Source organism: Sinocyclocheilus grahami, unplaced genomic scaffold, assembly GCF_001515645.1.
Source record: "Sinocyclocheilus grahami isolate Dianchi unplaced genomic scaffold, SAMN03320097.WGS_v1.1 scaffold246.1, whole genome shotgun sequence".
Lineage (NCBI taxonomy): Eukaryota > Metazoa > Chordata > Actinopteri > Cypriniformes > Cyprinidae > Sinocyclocheilus > Sinocyclocheilus grahami.
Genome location: NW_015505425.1, coordinates 281,423 through 303,432, shown reverse-complemented (window position 1 = coordinate 303,432; position 22,010 = coordinate 281,423). Strand labels below are relative to the sequence as shown.

Below are 22,010 nucleotides of genomic sequence, written 5' to 3'. Positions count from 1 at the left end.
ATATATATATATATATATATATATATATATATATATATATATATATATATATATATATATATATATACTGTATAATTGAAAGTTTATAAATGTAATCTTTGGACAGATGAGCAGAACATGTCTTGACTGCTGAGCACAGAATACACTGTTTGGTGTCTGTGTGTATTTGTGCACACATCCAGGTTCTACGACATTCTGCAGCTGCTCAACATTATGCCAGAGCATCATACCACGCCTCATTAAATCAAGACGGAGGGAAACAGAAAGAAAGAGGTAGAACATGCTTGGTTGGAAGTTGGGTTGTGGCTGATGCACAGAGGCGAGGTGATGGAGGAAACATTCAGAGTTCTGTCTGGGACTGCAGTGGCTTGTTCAGACAATCCACAGTCAAACCTTACAAACTGGATAGAGTACACAAATAGCCTATTCTCTTTGATAAGACAACAAACAGCTCCTGAGTATCTCTTACAAACCAGTCAAATGAATGAATTGGACTCTGAATTCGGGCTGCAGGGGGTAATTTTTTTCTGATGCATGTTGCACGAATGGTAAATTGAAGTGAATCAGGTGAGAAATCGGCTGTCAACGCTGCTGTGTTTGGAGAATCTTTTGCTCTAAATATCTGCCAAATTCTCTCCACCTGTTCTGGTGTATGACAGGTTTTGACAGAGAGGTCTACTCTCTATGTTCACAGCAATTCACAATGGTCTCCTGGTACACGGATGGAATTGTGTTCTCTTGACCACAAGTGGGTAAAAACGTGGATGGCATTAACTATATGACACGCTGCACTCTTTCTGTGTATCATGTTCAACATGGAACAAATCAAGCCATCAGAAATCACAGTCATCTCTGAGGCATTGTTTATTCAAGACTGGTTTAAAGGCATATTGTGTTATTTTGGGGGAAATCGGTGAGGGAGAGAAAAGACAGACAGCTGCTCAATTATGATGTTACTATGCTCAGCTGCTCCAGACACACGGTTAAGAACAAGGCAGGCATTTAAAGTCAATTTGTTCAAATATATATGTAGTCTGGACTGAAACTGTATTTGTTTGGTAATCTACTGTGAGGGAAGCTCATGATTACATTTAAAGTGAGCCATTATAGATGTTTTTTCTTTCAGAGCTGTTTAATATAAGCTCAGGTTGCATTTATTCAATTTGTACATTTTATTATCCATAAAAATGCCAAGCACTCATATTCAAAATGCATAATCGTTAATCAATAAGTAAAAGAATAATGTGTATTATATACTTACATTATCCCTCTTATTACATTGCTACTTACTAAATAAGTAAATGCACTTGAAATATCGATTTGAGGTTCAATTATTTTATTAGACTATGGGGGAAATCTGTAGCACAGCTATGTAGGAAATCATTTTCTTTACAGTCAATTATACATGATTTAACAGCAGAATCGACCAAACTATTCCAGAAAGCTGTATAATAATACAAATAATCCATTGTCTCAAGATAGGAAGAAAATCTTGGGTTGATTAAATTTTAAAAAGTATTTTTCTGTACATCGCTCGGTTCTGTTCTTTTATTTTTATCCCTCCATCAAATGCCACTGTGTTAATTCATTTCATTATCGCCTGCAGCTATGCCTGCTTTATCACTCTAATCAATTCAGTACATACAAAATTAATTTCTGATTAATTGATTTTAGAGTTTGCTTTGATTTGGTGTCCTTATCCACAACATAACTATTGTTATTTAATTGCTTTAACATCCTCTTTAATTAACTCCTCTACCTTTCGGAATATAGGTATGTCACATTTAAGTCTTAATGCAACTCATTGTGATTATTAACAGTAATAATTGATAATTAAATTATTAATAATATAATTTATTATTAATAAATAATTTCAAAATGTTATAATATAGTTTTAATTATAAATAAATAAATAACAGTTTATGGGGAAAAACAGCATAACATTCAGGCATTTTTGGCATGCCATATCCCATGAACTAAGTTTTGGGATGGACTAATCCTGATTTTACATACTATTTAGATTCGATATTATGGGAATTGGGATAAAGCCCTGGTCATTTGGTTTTATTGCAGGAGACAAAGGCATTTAATTAACGATGTGACTCCTACCTCCTTTTTTATAGAAGACCAGCTCTGTCTTAAACTCCCGCCTTTCGTCCAGTGCACCCTGGATCTGTGCCATCAGCCTATCACTGGTCTCCGGCCCATACAGGAAATGGCACGCACAGCTCTTCTGCATCAGTTCCGCACGGGCATAGCCAGTGAGTTCACAGAAGCCATCAGAACAATACACGATGGGATACAGAGACTGGACCTGCGCATTTCCCAGCACAAAGTTACTGTCTGTGAGAGAAAAAAACAACAAAGAGAAAGAGATAAAAGTCTGCTCATAAAAAATGCAACAAAGTTTCAACACTCAGTATATTCAACAAAAGCCCAGAATAAAAGAGTCATTGACTACAGAGCAGCTATAAAAAAAAAATTTAAATGCAATGAAACAAAAATAATACGAGTTAACAGAAATCCCTTGTGTTAGCCATATTTTCTCCAGCTCTGTTATCACACTCACCCCAGACTCACTTGAGGCCTGAACAATTCACACATCCTCTCAACAATGCTTTAAGGTACCTTTAAACACTTTCCACAAGTCTAATGGGAATCTGTTTTGTCTGCTGCCCTCTGACCTTTTAATACATGCCTGGATGAATGTGATAGGATTGAAGAAAGTAGCCATTTATATACACTGACATTGTGATGAACTTTCAATTAATACGTATTAAAAACATTTTGGTTTGCATTCTATGTAATGTTTTGCACTGTTTATAACTGCATTAAGTGAATGTTTGTTTGGCGTATTTGTACACTCTATGTTTAATATTTCTGCTATTTCCTCTGAATATCATGTATGAAGTGAGTATGAAGTATTTGATATAGTATATCAAAGTTGTATACAGTAGCCCCCAAAATATGAATGCATTAGAAAATACCAAGCCAAGTGGCACCTGTCAACAAATGCTGCTAGACATTTTCTCAGAACTAACTTAACTTTTAAAGCAAAACATGTCCAAATGCTTGTTTTCTTCATTTAAGCAGTATATCTTTTATTTTATCTTTTTAAACTTAAAATGTATTCTTGAGAATTTTTCATCTTTCTCTTTCATTATTATTATTATTGCAATGAATACATTTTTGGAATAATTTTAAGGGCCACTGTGTTGTTAAAAAATTATAAATCAATACTGAATTACTTTGCATAACCGTTTTTTATAACAGTTTCCTTCATTGGATGAAATTCCGTTTATCAACCTTGTTCATTTCATGAGATGTACAGGCTGCAGTGTTTTAAATCAAATTCATTTAGCAATTTGCAAGATTTTTTATTTTTTAAAAGCAGAAAAAGGCAAGCAGAGTCAAAATAACATGATTCAGATCTGAATGTGTGAATGACGAAACAAGAACAAGCACTGAATCTAAAGCCCAGCATTATTCCACATGTTTCACTTGTAAACTCAGTACAAGCTCAAACACGCATTGACTTCAGACTGCACGTATTCTGAAGCATGGCTTTTCATCATCAAAAGAGAGAAAAGAATGATTAAAAATGGCACATCATGCATCACAAAGAGAATGGAATGCACTGCCTTTATTCATCAGCAGTCATTAAATCATCTCTTAGGGCTACGAAGTCATAATCATATTCTCACCAATTGAATATTTATTGCTTCGAACTGAGGTGCAAATATTGATCCATCGGCTGATGGGCGCCCCTCTCTCTCTCTATGTGTTTAATATTTCACAGGGGTGTGAACGGGAGCAGATTTATCCATGACAGTGGTATTTAAAATGGAGCAGTGAGCTGCAGGTTCATTTTCATGCTATAATAAAGTGGATGGAGCGGGAGAGAAAAGCTACTAATCACATCCTCAAGACAACAGCACAAAGAAGTCAACAGAACAGCTTTCAAGAAAGAAGACGGGGTGTGAAGAAAGGATGGAGAGGACATGAAAAGTGATGCTAGCAAATATCTCCTACAAGGACTTTGTTTTATTTATTTAGTTATTATTACATTTTGGCAAACAATCCAAAAGAACAATACTTTTAAAGATAATTGTTCTGTATTTGTAAGTAAAAAGTAACAAAAAAATGTTTTTAAATAAAAAATATATAAAATAGGTAAATAATAAATATATGTATATAAACTAATATATTCATTATGTGTGTGTGTGTGTAGTATATGTATTTGTATTATTATTACTATTATGTATTATTAATAGTGATAATAATACATAATAGTAATAATAATACAAATACCTACACACGTGCAAATATATACAAACAGTACATGCAAGGTTGTTACAAGGACTTTTGTATTGTAATTTTGTTACAATTACTTTAAAAATCGTATCTGTATTTTATGTCCCAGTCCGACAAGAGGGGAGCATTTTCCATTCAGTTTTTTAGTTCTTTAACTTCTTCAGTATTTGGTGCAGATGTTTCATTGCTTTTTTTTTCTTTTATTATATTTTTTATGTTCACATTTACTTATTTAGTTGGTGGGTAGCAGTCACTGACTGTCAATACAAACAAAGGTGGAAATCAGTCGACCTGGTATCACAGTAGATAAACTACGTTTAAAATATTGAAATGTGTCTTATTCGTTATGTGTTGTGTACATGAGCAGTGTTACGTCTGCATTGGTGTAGTCAGTATGTGTGATTGACTCATGTTTTCTCTGCTTTTCTCAGCTAAAGCCCCATATTTCCTACCTGGCTGCAACTTCCTGTTTATTCTCGTTACTTCTGTAATGAATGATGCGAATCCCACTAACAACCACTTCCATATGAGTCTTAATAAATGTGCCTGCTGTTGCTGTGATGAAACATTACCAATGTAAAATACAAGATGAGGGTGATTAATGCAGGTCCCCTCAGATGGACAAAACACTCTCACCTAGAGTGGTCTGCAGATCTCTATGCGATTGAATAGAGAGATATATGACACAACAGATGGGGGAAATAAACAATAGTCATCTTGTTTACAAGACAATCTGAAGTTGTTGTTTACTTTTATTGTCAAATTTTAGATTTGAATGTTGCCAGAGATGATGTCACCATGGAACTTGATTAAACTGCATTAATCTATTACACATATCCCTCTTTTTTCTCTTGCTGACGCATTAATCAAGTAATAGAAGAGAGGCTGGAATTAATGTTTTGACAATACATCTGATCGGTTCACTGTGTCTGTCTTTTTCCTCTTTCTTATTTTCTTTCCTACATATGTTTTTAATGAGATAACTTGACGCTGTACCACTAATCTGAACTATGAATTGGATACAACCTTTTCAATTATCTAATGCTTCAAACACTGCACTAATGGTTGTAAAGCTCTAATGTGTGTTCTTTTATGGCTAGACAAGATATTTTACCAAAGTTTATTGTTTAATGAGTTTGCTTTACAAATTAAAAAATATAATGGGTGCATAATGTTTAATAGTTCACTTGTTTTTATGGTTTAATCAGCTGAGTCAAAGTGCCTCAAGCAACAGAAAGAAAATCACATGTGAGATCTCTGTAATATGTCATTTGTTTCCTCTTTTTGAGATTATGTGGAGTGCAAATGGAGATTTTCCCTGAAGTCTCCTGATATATTTGCTATGATAGTCCAAAATTTGAGATTTCAACACAAACTCAAATACTTCATTTCAATAGGCCAATCATTTTAAACAAATACAGTTTTATGCATTTATTTTATGATATATTTTGTATGCCTATTTTCCAGCATATGTTTAGCTCAGTTAACTATATAAAAACAAATATATTTAACACTTTTTCTGTTGTAAGCAGGCCCCTTAGTGCTAATATTTTTCTGTATTTGTTCAGTCTTGTTTCTCATTTTTCTCTTGTTTGCCATAAACAACAGAATAAAGGTTAAGCTGACAATGTAACATGTTAATTGCTCTTACAGAAGCATTAGCATAACAGCTAGCAGATACTGCTGCTTGCTCTGTATGGTTTCACATAGACTAATTTTAATGATTATTTATCTCCGCTACCCTGCCTGTGGCTTTTTCTCCCTCATAGACTTTATTAATTTTACAAAATACATTTAATTCCCCTTGAATTTTAGATGAAATGCTTTACTTTGTCAACACATCTCAAAAGCTAGCCTACTGTGTATACAACTGGAGGCTTGGCCTGGGGGCTATGCTTAGGCAACTTTAAAAAAAAAAAAAAGTTATTTCAGGTAATAACAAGATTATATAAATTTTCACTTTTGAATAGCCAACTAGACTGGGGAGTCCCCGACCCTAACATGATGAAATTTGCATTAATCTGTATGACAGGTTGCAAAAACCTGTAACAAGTAAAATGGGCAAGAATTTCAGAGCATATAACTGAACTGCTTCTTCACGAGATGTGTTCATTTAAGCATTTGACAGACAATTTTACATAAAGTGACTTACAGTGCATTCAAGGTTAACATTTGGCCAGTATGTGTGTTATGTGTGCACATATTCTTCAGTAATGAGCTCCTGTAACATGCATGGCTCTAGAAACATACAAACAAGTCTTGGGTTCAGTTCCCTGGGAATGCAGTGGATAAAATGTGTATCTTGAATTGTTTAGAAAAAACGTGTCTGCTAAATTCATAGAAATATAAAAATATAGTTTGTCATTGTAATTGTCTGATAGTTAAGTGCCACCAAGTCACCATTCTTTCGTATAATCAAACCAAACATACAGTGCTGATAAACGCTTCAAAGAAAACATAACTGACATTAAGCTAGTATGAAGCCTCAATTCATGATCTAAGGAGTGATTGAGGAAGTCTTTAAAAACTAAAATTATGCACTATTGCAATGCTTTTATAGTGAGCTTCATAAAAAGAACTGTTATGGAATTCATGTATACTCAAGTTAAGATCATTCTTGTGCATTTATAAAAAAAGCAGTAATGTACCAAATCAGGATTTACCAATAACTTGTTTTATTTATGTCAAACTGATGATACAGGAATGTTAGGGACTATTTTGTCTTTCTTGGTGACTCGAAATAATGTAGTGCTTGAGCAGATTTCATTTTTTTATACTTTGAATGAGAATGAATTAGTATTTAAGATATAGAGCAATTTGCATTCGCTTTAGTTGAACTCCAATGTCTGAAGAATAAAGTTGCATGAGTGTTTCTGGATACTTCAGTACAAGAGAAGTCAGAACAGATAAGCAAGAAGAGATCTCAGATCTTGGAAATGCTTCATGTAAACAGCCTCTGCTAAGCAGATATCTTGCTACAGGGCTTAAGGAACCACGGGGACCTTGATGAATAAAATAACAAGACTTCCAATAGCGACTTCCCATAAATAATGAACTATTTCATGGTAGAGTGTGGTCTGTGTGAGTTTGAGTCTAGTGTGAATCAGGCACAGAGAACAAGGGCATGGTAGCCAGAGCTCCAATTCTCCAGTTCAGATTGGAACTGGATTAAACTGAGATGGTATAAACCAATTTGTCACTATGCCCAAGTGCTATATGTGTATTGGTTTATGAGGACACTTCCTGTGTTTCCAAACAGCTTTAAAAATATATCCAAAACATAGGGTCTCAATAACTAAGTGTGTATACACACAAATTTGTACATGAAATCTGAGCATATTAAACAAATCAGGATTCAACAATAACTTTTGCACTAAAACGTAATCTAAATTTATGAAAAAATGTAGGAACAACTGAAACAACACACTCAAAAATCACATAAATTATCCCATGAGGCCACCGGGGAGAGGTTTTGTGAATGACAGTGAGGTGACAATATGACAGCATGATGATTGTAGTACGTCATACTACACATATACAAGTACACACACAAGTAAGTACTTATTCAAAAGAAGTGCCTATTCAGAGAGTATGCAAGTCATTGAATCATTCTGATTTGATCAAAAACATATTCATTTGAATCATCTGTCTTGCTCAGATGCATGTAACAGTTATGCCGTGGCTTTGTTTGGAGCTATTTTCGCTGCAACTGGGAATATTGTGTCTGAAACAGAAGTTACTTAATATTACAGTCTTGTTTATTAAACTTATAGAGAATAAAAGCAATATCCCACTTATGATTGAACAGCATATCACAATATATTTAAAACCATTCAAACACTGTGTGATATAATTCAAGAATGGGCGTAGAGGAACAGACAGGCTTGAATAACGAGAAGGTTGTATGAAGAAAAGGGATGTTTGATTGATTATGACATCTTAGAGTTTGGTTGAGCTAAATGAAGCAGCAGGAGAGCTGAAGGCTATACAACCTCCACACACTAAAAACTCATACTAAAGAGTCCAGCTCTGCTGTATCTAGAGCAGCATTGAGATGCAATCAGAGATGTACTATCAAAAGAACTGAGAAAAGAATATTGTGCAAAGTGGTGTGTCAGTCATAAGAACTTGGATAAAGTCCTTTTGGAACTAAAATTCAAGCCCTTTTATATAAAGACAATTAAAAATATAGAAGCTGAGGTCGCTACAAGATTACTGCAACAGCAAATGCTAAATTAATATATATTCTTAATAATAATTACCTGCTTTCATAAAGGTTAATGATTTCCCATTACTGTTTGTTAAGCCAAATGCAATGCGTTTGTGAAACCTTCCACATGTACTCATCTCAAAGCAGCTAAGACATAAAACAGAAATCTCAGGGAACCTTTCTGCCAGACAGTATTACAGGTTTATATACAGTATATGGCTGCAATTGGCATGCACTAAACTCTTAAATGCAGATTTTTAGACACAATCCGGTGTTGCCAGACATCTGTCATCGTTGTGCGGTGACCTACAGAATTAGTCTTTTCATTCAGGCTGCATTTGCCTTTTTTAGTTGTGATTAACAGAGCTTTTTCAGGACAAATGCTCATTTGCAATGACTTGTCTAACTCCATGGTTTCTATTGCAAGAGTGGGTGCATTGGCATTCAAATGTATGCTTTTCAGATAGTGTTCCTTTATAAACTTTGCAAAGGTGCAAAGGCTTAGTATTTGGCATTCTGGAGGACAAACATGGACAGGGTGAGATTTTCTTTCTTACTGTTGCATTCACAGCACAAGCCAAAATATCCCATTCTAATTTGTTTCTGCCTTTTGTCTTGCTTGTGTGACTTTATAAATGTGACAACATTAAATATAGAAATATATAGTATTTACAAATAGATGGGCTCTAACTTAAACTGAATAGAGGTCTTATGTTTAACCACTGCACATTTTCACCATCCTGCTGTTCTTCATGCCAAAGATAAATCAAGCATGTACATTAATTACTGGTCATGCAAAACAATGAGTTACATTGCTGAAAAAATTTACATTTATTACAAACTGGCTATATTTCAGGAAGTCACATTGCAAAAAATCAAATATGTATCTGGTTTGAATATGGATCACATTCGGCTGTGATATGAATGTAGTCTGATTTGAATTACTACAGTAATATCAATGTTATCACCTCAGTTCTGCTGTTATGTACAGTAAATGGTGCTCTGTGGTGGTCTCATGATCTGCGCCCCACTACCTGAAGTCCAGCTTAGGTTAGTAATACAACTGGCCACATTGAGCTATTGTCAGGATTATAGCCTGTTTTGGTTTTGCTTTATTTCCTATGCCTGTGTTGCCTGTCTGTTTCCTTGGTTCCCGTTTCCCCCTCAAGTTAGTGTCCATGTTTTTTGATTGATTAGTTCCCACGCCTGTTCTGTTTTTCCCTGACTACGTTCCCCAGGTCTTTAAGCCCTCAGCTCACTGTCCGGTTTTGTTTGTATGTATGATTCTTTGCTGGTGTTTTTCTCCTTGTGTATTTACTAAAAGGTCTTATTGGACTGTACTCCTTTGTCATGCGCTTTTGATATACAACTAGTAACAGTTATGTTAATTTTAGACAAACCCACATATGTTGGGGAGGCTGGCCTGTACAGTTGTCATTGAAGGACATGTTTGACATTTCATATTGCCCTCCGAGCTGTAGCATTGCTCTTGAATATTTCTGGTAGTGCAAAGGACAGGTTTCTCTTTAATTACCTGTCATGTGCCTATATGTGTACAGTTAATTGACAGCAAAAAGAAAGAGAGATTACAGATTTAGAATAATACACTGAGTACCTGCTGTCAAACTTGTGTTCCTGTTTTGTTGTTTTCCTCCCCATGTGTTCCTTGTTTTCCCTCTTGTGTTTACATGCCCTTATTTGGTTTTCCTGTTCCTGCTCCCTGAGTGTTTCCAATTTGATTCCAGGTGTGTCTCGTCTTCCCCTGATTGTGTTGTATTCTTAAGGAGTGTTTTGTTCTATGTTCTTTGTCTGGTATTATTCGTCCATGTGCTACGTGTGTCTCTGTCTGTCCTGTGTTTCCCCGAATCAGAAGATTAAAGACTGTGTTTTTGAGTTTACTCCTGTGTCTCCTCGTTCCTCCACAGTAGCCGATGCGTGACACCTGCCATTATAACTGCCTCCAGTGGAATCCAAAGCTTTTTCTTTCCATAGTGTAAATTGTAAATGAAAAGTATTTTTACTTGCCTTCGGAAACCCTGATGAATAGTTTTGACAGCTGCGCTGCTCTGTCCAACAGGTATTTCCCGGTCTCACAAGTTGGCAAGTACAGATCCTAAATAGATCTGCTCAGTCGGACAGCAACTTGCAAGAACAGCTGGCACTCAGATCACAGCTGATTACCACTACTCATGGGCTGCTACTGTTTACAAGTGTGACTATGAGCTCCAAGAACTTTTACACCTGCTCCCATTAGCACACATCTAATTGACACCAGGCCTTCATGATGGTGCTCAATGCATGTACAGCAGTGGGTGTGTCAGCAGTAAGGTTGCTGGTGACTGAATTATGTTTGGAATAGGACACCATTCACCATGTTAAGATTGCCACTGACTATCACATGTCACTCAGTATAAAACAGTAATATTGAGAAATATTATTAGAATTTAAAATAAATATTTTCTATTTTAATATATATTAGAATATAATTTACTCTGTGATGGCAAAGTTGAATTTTCAGTAGCCATTATTCCAGTCTTCAGTGTCACATGATCCTTCAGAAATCATTCTAATATGCAACTGAGGTTACTGTTGTCAATCAGTTCAAGGGCTTCAAATATTTTTTAACAACACACTAGTCAATTTAGAGAGTGTAACTGTTGTTCTGAGACTCAGAGCAGGCTCTAATAGACAGCACTTGGACAGATCTGAAGTCTCTCTCAATTGTTGAATAAGATCGGTCTTACCTCAAACTCAGCATGCACACACAAGCTCGATATCTTGGTGGGGACTTTCCATTGACAGATATGTTTTTGATATCGAGCTAATTAAATCTTCTATACCTTAAGTCTCACAGAAATCTTTCTGCAGTTTTACATTTTCATTAAAACATTATTAGATGTGTATTAATCTGTTTTCATTGTGGGTACTGTTGACTGCTGATTTTAGGTTGTATTATACTTATGGGGACATTTGAGAGCTAAGATATACACACACATACAGTTCATGTAAATAGCACACACACACACACTGAGCAGTGTGCACATATCTACCATAATAGATATAAATGGCACTTTGCATGTGGATTTTGCATAATTAGTATACACAGGTGAATAATCTACCTTCATGGATAGAAAAAGAGATGTAAATTGCAGATTAAGGTGATTACATCTACACATGGCATGCTAGCAACGAATAATCACATACGTGGGAGAATATCACATTTTAGTGTAAAACTGAATTACTCCAAATGTTTGCACACATACTGCATGCATGCGAGACCAACATAAACTTATATTTGTCATTATCATTTATAGGCAAATGTTGTTGTTTTTTCCCCCGCCTCCGTGATTTGCATGAAGCATTTGACAGTGGCTGTTTTTCAGCCAGACTGGTTTCTACCTATCACTAGCTGGAGGACACGGTGTATAATTTGCTAACCCTATTATTTTTGTGTAGTCTGTGATATGTTATTCATTATATAAATAACACATGAGTGTGTGCATGTTAACAAAACTCCTGTGAAAGATACAGTTTAAAATCAACCAACAGCCTGAAATATTTGCAAATGCTTCTAGCTACAGAAGCTCTACTTCACGCATGTTGTATTACTGAAAATGTGGAAACTCAACAACTGTCTTGGCCAAACAACCATTTGAAGAGTATCTAGCAGGGCAAGTTGGTGGAACTAGACCAATTGCATTGAGTATGTTTCTCTATGGTGGTCCTAGCTGGTTTCCACTGGTCAGGTTGATTTGGTACAGTGTTTTTTTTTTTCTAACCTAAAAAATATTAAATACAATGATATCAATAAAAAAATGTTTCTTGAGCTCTGAATCAGCATATTAGAATGATTTCTAAAGGATCATGTGACACTGAAGAATGGCTGCTGAAAACGGAGCTTTAGAATCACAGGAATAAATTACATTTTAAAATATATAAAAATTCTAAAAAAGTTATTTTAAATTGTAATAATATCTCACAATATTACTGTTTTTATTTTTGATCAAAGAAATGCAGCCTTGGAGAGCATAAGAGACTTCTGCTTTCATTTTGGCACATTTCAGAGAACAATACTAAAAAAGAACAAAAGAAAGTTGCTGTTGTGTTTTGTTTTTAAACCAAAATGCCATTGTGTTGTTCCTTTCAGGACCATTGTAGTTTGTGCCTCCAGGTCCAAGATCGACTCAGTCTGAGAATCAAAGTGTCTTTGAACAAATCTTTTGTGCCAAGGGCAAGACATAACATGAATGGAGTTTGTGTAGTGTTGCCAAATCTGATAGTTTAGGCAGGTGAGATGGACTTCTATATATGTTTTTTGCATTACATCGAAACACTGATGCGCTATAACAACAGAAAACAAAAAGGACATAGAGACACTTGTTGTTTTGCCATTTTTCCACCTCGTCTCTTTCTAAAAACAGAGCATGAAAAAAAATGCAGACAACAGGCAATTTATTAGTGCTGTACCACAGCAAGTTGCGTGGCACTTTGGCAACATAATTACCAAGCTGAATGCCCAGGTCTCTCTCTCATTCCTTCTCTTTCTTTCTAAAACACAAAGCTCTGTCACTGGCCCCTAGAGCCCTGGGAGAACTATGGGGACGGCCCCCACACAACTGCTGATTATAGCCTAGAGAGTGAGCGAGAGTGAAAGAGAGAGAGAGAAAGAGGTGCACTGATACAACAGACATAAAAAGAAGCACACCCACATGACAGAGAGAGAGAGAGCGAGAGAGAGGGAGAGAGAGAAGGCACGTTTGTGAGTGAGCAAATATAAGAAGAGAATAAAACTATGGTGTTAAAGGATGAGCATGTAAGTAAGGGTTGTGTGAGAACATAACATTAATCATCAGACTGACTAATAATTTAATACAAATGAACTCAATTCTGCCATCCTTAAAGCAACAGGACAGTAGAGAGTTTCCATTATTCAGAAATGTCATTAGCTAAGCCAGTGCAAACAACATTCAGTGGCATATTCACTAAACAGTTGACCTCAGTCTTATTCATTAACCACCTGCAATCGAGTTTAACCAGATGCTAAATAGAACATCTGAGTATTTGAATTACGTCATTATAATTATTTCTCAGCTTAAACATGCCCTCTTTCTAATTAAATAAAACACACTACAGATTTAATCTTGTTCACAAAATTCATTGTTATTGTCTGGAATGATTAGCATAATGCTAAACGTTTATTGGTCATAAAATGATGCTCAAATGATGACGAAGACCACATATTTGTATGGAAGCATTGATAATTCTCAATCATACAGATGTTACAGATTGATTCAAACAAAGAAATATAAAGTTTTTTCTAAGCTAGTGATGTAGTTTTTTCAGAACTATTATTTTTATTATTTATTATTAAAATGGATAATTGGTAACAGCTTATAATAAGGTCTCGTTTGTTTAGGGTGGCCATATGTGCCATTTATACGGGTCACGTCCTGGCCATGATTTTTATATTGCCTAAAACATCCAAAGTTGTTTGACCAATAACATGCAGGTATTGAACATAATTGACCAATCGTAGCACGTTGCGAGTGAGAAGGTGAGAATGATCAAAGCGATGCAAATATGCGCACATGTTCGTTCATTCGTTCGACTTGAAGCTGCACCGATCGTTGTATGACACCAAAGTACCGCAAGAACTATTTGAAAGCATAAGGAGCCATCTGCTCTGCTCTCTATAGCACTCGTGAAATAATGTCATACAACGATCGATCTGCACAGTGATAACAGCCAAAACCTGAATATTTTAGGCAATATAGAAATCCTGGCAAGGATGCGTCCTGTAAAAATGGCCCGTATGGTCACCCTACGTTTGTTCAAATGTTATCTAACAAATTAGATAATGCATTAGCTATAATGAATCAATTAACAATACATTTTACATTGATGTTTTACATCATATTGATTGTTGTTAATGGTAACAGATACAAATTTGTAAAATCTATTACTAAATGTTGTTAACAAAAGAAACCTTATACATTAACCTTTTCTCTTTCTTTTTTTTACCAAATTTTGTTATTTGGTTAAGCTGAATATGTGATCAAAACAAAACAAACAAAAAATCAGCAATAACGGATTAAGTAAATGATGTTAAACATCAGACCCCTAAAAGAGAAGATGACAGTTTGTGAACAGATGTCTAATCGAAGCCCAGGATGAATAGAGAGTGCTCATTTCTGGAAGAAGCCAAGTGGAGCTGTGCGAGGGTGTGTGAGAGTGAACTGAAAATGTTTGAGAGAGGGAGAGTGAGAAAGCAAAAAAAGAAAGAGGACTCTTGAGAGGGAGACAGACAGACAAAACTCCTCACAAATAAGCAGGAGAACACTTCAGTATGGCACACAAAGACCTTAGAGCATTCACCTTATTATAGACGCAATGTAATTAAGCCCAAAAATCTGGTTTGTTACGTGATTTGATGAGAGTGGAAACCATTTCAAATGTGTCCTCTCTCATCTGGGACGCAGCAGATGACAGAGCTATAATAAAACAAGAAATGAATAAGGGAAAACCAAAAGATATATTTAAGACAAACGCTGTGACTGCCTGAAGAAAACATGCAGCGCCAAAACATTATCTCCCATCATCCCTTTTGTTTGCCGCCTTCTTGCTGTAACAACGCCCGATCGTGTCTTCAGAGAGCAGTAGAAGTTGAAATGCACTTCAAAGAGGATAATCTCTTTTTCTTCAATCTAACTTCGCATTAGCTATGCACAGAGCTCTTTTGTGTGAATTAACTGGATTTTTAGTTAGTTTATTTTTGTTTAAAACACATGCCGACACAATGCTGGGATGTTCTGGGTGGTTGCCAGGGTGTTGCTATGTGGTTATTAAGGTGTTCTGAGTGAACAAATAGGTTACTTACAGTGGTCTCTGCACATTAAACTGGGACAGAATGAAAATCTTGCATCATTTTAACACCTGCAGGTGCAACAGGAAATAGCTACAGATCTGTGCCATGTTGAGGGGTGATACACATTCTTTAAGGGCAGTATGTAGACTCACAGGCTGGGCAGCATGACAAGAAATGTTCAGGGCATCTTTCTTCAACGGGCGCCAGTTTCGCTTAGGATGGGGAACTATGTCTGGCAGATGGTATGGTGGGGGAAAACTAAGAATGACACACGTTGACAGGAAGCCAGTATGGAAATGACAAGGCTTGGCAGGATGTTGAGGATGTGATGGGAGATGAAAGGAAAATAGAAAGGACTGTGTGGGAGAAGTCTTCATTTCAGCATGTGTGTGTGTGTGTGTGTGTGTGTGAACATGCATGAAACTTCCTCTGCAATTACACATAAACAGCAGAATGCTTATATCATGCAGGCCACTAAGTTACATAAAAGAATTTGGAAAATTATTTCATATATGCATTAAGCAGATAGACACAACCATATATTCATGCATTTCTCTCTCACACTGTCACAAAAAACACATATCCTAGTTCAGTACATGTGCACACAAACATTTTCATGTATATCTATATGATTTCAATATTACCTACAAGTGTTATTTCAACAGTAAGCTATAATATCTGTCTATATAAATATTAAGCACAACCTAATTGGTAATTATAGACAAAATCATCATATCCAGCCTCTTCCAAGCAATTGTTTGGAAAAGTATGTCAATAAATGATTGCCAACTGATGATATCACTGTTATAACCCTCAAGATTGAGGGATTAGAGGTATGATTGCATCAAGGTGACAAATCCCTCCTGCCAGTTTGCTTTGGTGTTTTGATATATTTGAGATATATTGTTTTGAAATATTTCCAGATATTATATTAGCCTATGGCTCATAAATGGTTATGTAACCAGGAAAAAACATGCCACATTATATAAATAAAATATATGTATCAGTGTCAATTTTAGCTCATTAGTTCACCAGTCATCAGTTTTGGGTGATGTTAAGGGATATATTGAATTAGCAATGCTTTTCTCATGTTGTATTGTGGGATTCTTTGAAATGAATGCAAAATCATCATATTAGGATCATTTCTGAAGAATCATGTGACACTTAAGACTGGAATAAAGCCTGCTGAAAATGTAGCTTTTCATCACAGGAATAAATTACAATATTAAAACATTGAAATAGTAAACATTTCGATAATATTACTATTTTACTTTATGTTGATCAAATAAATGCAGCCTTGATAAGATAAATCTTTTGAACAGGAGTGTAAATTATTTAAGTGTGTTTTTCTTTGCCAGTGAGTTTTTAATTGATTTGACATTAAAAAAAATAATCTCACCTCATCTCTCTCTCTCTTTCATCTCACCTTATCTGATCAAAAAGACAATAAATAATATTTGCCATCCCTACTGATTTTGTATCAACAGATGTATCTCAGTGACTTATAGAACAGTTTAAACTTTTTATCCAAAGGTTAAAGGCTATATAAACAAACACAATCCCCCATAGATCATAAATGGATGACAACACTAAGTATCCTGTTTCCAAAATTGCAATCAACCAGCCAATGGCCAACAAGTAGCTGTATGCAACTAGTATAAAAGAGGCCTATTTAATAATGAAAATTCAGGCTTGTGTAAATCAAACTTCTTAAAGTCAATAGCAAAGATTTGTCATCACTACAAGAATAACAATGTGAAAAGCCATCAATCTAGTGCATGAAATATGAACCATATGAGGACTGGAGACGACAGCTCATCATTTGGTATATTTAGAAAAAAGCATAAAACAATCAGTCATTCTGAAACTAATTTTGAAAAGGGTTGGGGAGAGTCGATGGTGATATTCTGAGGGTTTGTGTTCACCCGAGACCGAATTCATGAAGATATTTCTTAAGATAAGTTCCTAAGAATGCTCTTAAGTGCAATTCTTGAATAATTCTTAAGTTCTCAAATATGTTCTTAAGAACATCTTAATTTTTTTCTTAAGAAGAAAATGGCAGTCTTTATCCGACTGAATATGGCTGAAGACGCACTGATAAACCAACCGATGTGCATGAGTTACCAGAAGCGTTCACTCAGAATAGAGCGCAAAAACACAGCCCAAAAATGAAAGAAACAGGTCGCTGCAGCTTGAGAAAGTAACTAATAATGTGTGCTTGCTTATTATGATTATTAGGGTAATCTGCAGGAAACGTAAAAAGACAATCCTTGAAGTGTGAGTTTAGAGCGCACATCCCTACTATAGTTCTACTATGTATTATTTGTAGCTAGTGTTGTTGTAATGCTTAAATATAACAATTAATTTGAAATAACCCAATAAATTCATTGACTCATTCTTACTATTTGGGATTTAAGACAAGTCTGGGGCTATCCTAACTTTAAGGAGTTATTTATGATGATTTTTAAGAAGATTCTTTTGAAGAATTTTAATTCTTCTTAAGTTTTGTCTTAAGAACAATCTTAAGAAGAAAAGAAAAGAGCATTCTTAAGATGCATGTTTGGGAATAAACTATTCATAACTTTTTCTTAACTTCTTCTTAAGTTAAAAAATATGTAGAAGATGGCAGTTAAGAAAACTTGAATGTTTTGTGAATCCGGCCCCTGCCATTGAAGGTTGGAAGGAAAATTCTATTTTAAGTTTAGATAATTTGACTTAGAAAAAATAGTTACTAAAAATGATTCCCACTGTGAGTGCACATTCCTAAAATAGATAACAGCTGGAAAATAGTTTTCCTTTATCAACAGATCAGGGATTCATAACTCGGTGCGTTGTTCTTGTAAAACATCTACACGGGTGCAGAAGGTATAATCAAACGTCCCGTCTGCATACACACCGGACACTGTTTATTCAGACACAAGGCCCATAAATCAAACAGTAGCTGTATGTCAAGCTGCATTCACCTCAAGGCAGCTTGAAATGGAAACTAATGCATTTAATATGAATCTGATCATAGCGGCTGAAAAGCAGCGCTTAGAAACAGGCTGAAGGGTTCAACTGATGTATATATTTCGAAAAGGTGTACATTCGATCACTTTACACACAAGCGATTACTGGTACTTAACAGTGTGTGTAAGTGCGGCTGTGTGTTTGTGCCTGAGTATCTCGCATACCCACATGTTCACACACAGACACCCACATGCATTGAGTGTTAATGTCGCTGTTTGTTGGCAGCTATCACACTTTCTCTGTTAATCTGCTCGCTGTTCCAGCAGCTTGTGGTTTGGAGATACCAGGCCATGTTGCCAAGCGACAGGTACCCATTCTGTTTTTCTTGGTTGCCATGGTGAGAGGAAGGAGGGTGGGGCCTGAAAGGAACAGGTACAGGCTGTCTCTGAGACATGCACTACACTGTCTCTCATGTGTACTACACAGAGATGCACACATTAACAGTGGTAAATATTTTTATATTAAATGGTTATTTTTTAGGTTTCATCATGGTATTGTTGTGTACAAAGCGAGCACAATATAATGTAACAATACATATAAAAACTAAAATTATACATATATATATATATATGTATATGTATATATACTGTATATATACTTTTTTTTTTTCAAACAGACTTTTTAAAACACTTTAAAGACTTTTTACTTATGAAAATAAGGATGCTATAAAAGGAACCATAAAAATATCTAAATATGAATCCTGTCCTTCATGAGTTTCCATATATTTATCAACGGGCCATTTATTTCTGAAGCATTTCTGACCTGCGGCAAGCCTTAACAAGCCTTAGTGTTATGAAATTACACACACAAAAAAAATGTAGTACTAAATATGTACTTCACGTGAATCCTATTTTTAACCACAGCTGAGATGTTGTGTCTACAGGCTGCTAGGGGGTGAAATGCTGCAAGCTGATCTTAGATCAGATTCACACTTTTTTATATAATTTTTTATGGTTAGCTCTAGATAAATAGCACAATACTCTGAACCGACTAATAGGAAAGAGAAGGAGGATTAACAAAGAGTGATATTATATACTTCATCATGTGCATATTCTTTACAGGTTATTAGACCGTGAGATTGTTAATAGAATTACCCTGATGTGATAACATTCAAGGTGTTGTCTTAGTTAACGACAATTACGGTTTTGTTTGCGTGAAAAAAGCAATATTTAAAATCTCTTTAACGGCTGTTCAAAAACATATAACGTTGTAATTAAATAAAATAAAAATACAAAAGTTAACATACCACCTACACTAGGCCCTATGCTAAACTTAACCAATAGTGTTAAAAATGCAAACATGAAATAAAAATGCATTTACTGAAGCAACCATGCCATTTTAGCTTGCTTCTACCGTTCTTTAATCGAGTGTCATGACTCGTGTCCAGGGACTCGTACTAGAGTGCTCTGCATCACAAGTGCAGTGCTGTACCAGGTGAGCTAAGCAAGTTTACTATGTTAGCAAAGTCAAACATATGGAAAAAGTGTTTTGAGTTTATAACATGGTATTGTGCAATAAACCGCACAAAAATTATTAATGGATAATCTTTATTAATTGATAATCTGCTTGAATGTGCATGAAAAACAGATGTTATTCCAATAAGCCCATGTTGATATTCAGCAACCTAGTTATATAACCTTCCCTAAAAATGGCATTAAAGCACTCAAATGTCATCTCTGCTCTTATGCTGGCGTCTACTTTGAACATGCTTCAACACTTGTCTTTGTTCCCTTTCACACACCCCATTTCCCGCTCATTGCTTTTTACTTTGTACCTCCTTCAGAGCCTGTACCATCTCGTCACCTCTCTGAAAGAGCTCACCATTTTTGGACCAGTAATAATAGCTACAATGCATGACAACAGTACTGAAAAATCGGACTAGCTCATGGGTATTTTTTCCATTAATTTTATTCTGAGGTGTTCTGCATGAAGTGTGTGATTGTGACGACGAGTCAGTTCTTGTTAGTCTCCAATGAATGGTCTCTCACGCTGTTCTCTTTCCAAGAATGCTATAGGGTGTAGGTTATTTGTGATATGATGTTAGTTAGGACTCTATTCAAGCATGGCAGGAAAAAGTGTCAGGGAATATTAACTGATTTTATTGCCACTATTTGACAATTGTACTGTAAATGTGAAGTAAAATGTATGCAAAAAAATAAAGAGCTGTATAGCTGTACTTCATGTTGTGCATTGGATGTACTACATAATTTAAATAAATAAATTAATCCTATTTTGCCTTCGAAAAAATGTTTGTCTTGTTTATATAAAAATATCTAATTCTCATTAAAACAAGATAAGTTTGACAATATATTTAATTAAGTTTATTTTTCTTAACCCACTAGCAATGTTTTTTAACATAAATATTACAAAGTAATTTGAGAAATAGCTTAAATCAAGAAAATAAATATATCTTTCCCCAAGGGTTAAAGATTATATCTTTCATATTCAAGATATAATCTCTGAAACTACCTCTTAATATCTTATGCAATATCATATGCACTTAACTTGACTTAACTTCATCTTGTTTGGGGATATGTAGATATTTTACTATAAATCCACAAATTCTGATTGAAATGATCATTATTTGCAATGTCCTAAAATTAGATTTAATATTAAATTCCATGGATTTGATCCTGTGTTAAATCTGATGAACAAATCGGAATTCATAAAGGCAGAAACTGAAATGAAAATGTTCTTATACTTTATGCACATCAACAAACATGATTTTTGCTCATGCACCAGTATGTCAGTATAATTAAGGAATGAGTGACCAGACTTGCATGCACAAAAATGATCAGATACAGAATGAATCTGAAATTGCTCATATTCTAATTATGTATGCATCATGTAAACACCTTATTTTGAATATCCATTGTAGTTACTTATCATATCTTACTATTATATTTGTAATAATTATTTACATCTGCACATATGTGAAGTGCACAGCACAATATAACAGGCAGCTGTGCTGTAAGATGTCAAGGACATGTTTTTGTAGTGAGGAAGAGCTTAAAAAACATAAATCAATATACAAATGATCGAAAGCAGTCTGAAATTCACAAAGGGGACCTTTGCAATTCACCTCTCACCTTCTTGTCTAAGGACATGAATATAAATGAAAGATTTGATTAAATTACTAAAAATGCGGTGTATTCAGTAGTTGTACTCCTGGGTGTATGGAAAACTTTTTCAGAGTAAAGGCCTTACTTAAATGGAAAATGGTGTCTGTGTGAACATGCATAAGACTGATTACAGAAACGTTATTTGAAAGATATTTTGAATATATATATTGACAGAACAATGCAGGTAAACTGTGTGGATATCCTGGTCATGCAGCATGAAACCTGGACTAATCAGTGCAAACCCTGGACCACCATTGAATGCATGCAGGTCTTTTGAGCAGGATTCCACTGACTAAAGACCCTTATTTTTGGAATAGCTATTCTGACTAGGCCAAAGCAACTGGATTCTAGCTGATTTTACTGGATCGCGGTTCCCCTATTACCCCTATTATGTCAGTGCAATAATCTTACGAAGGAAGATAAATTAGAAGCAGAACTTGTACCTGTTGAACTGACTGCAACACACTGAAAGGTGTGTATGTTTGATTTT

The 22,010-nt window shown here is 35.2% G+C and overlaps 1 protein-coding gene across 1 annotated transcript in view; it reads right to left on the bottom strand.

Moving 5' to 3' along the window:
• LOC107598168 (potassium voltage-gated channel subfamily H member 3-like) overlaps positions 1-22,010 on the bottom strand; it is a 98,711-nt gene that overhangs the window by 36,781 nt on the left and 39,920 nt on the right. The window contains exon 2 of the mRNA XM_016289443.1: positions 2,110-2,343. Within this exon, the coding sequence (XP_016144929.1) occupies positions 2,110-2,343 (234 nt within the window). The remainder of the gene's footprint in view (positions 1-2,109; positions 2,344-22,010) is intronic.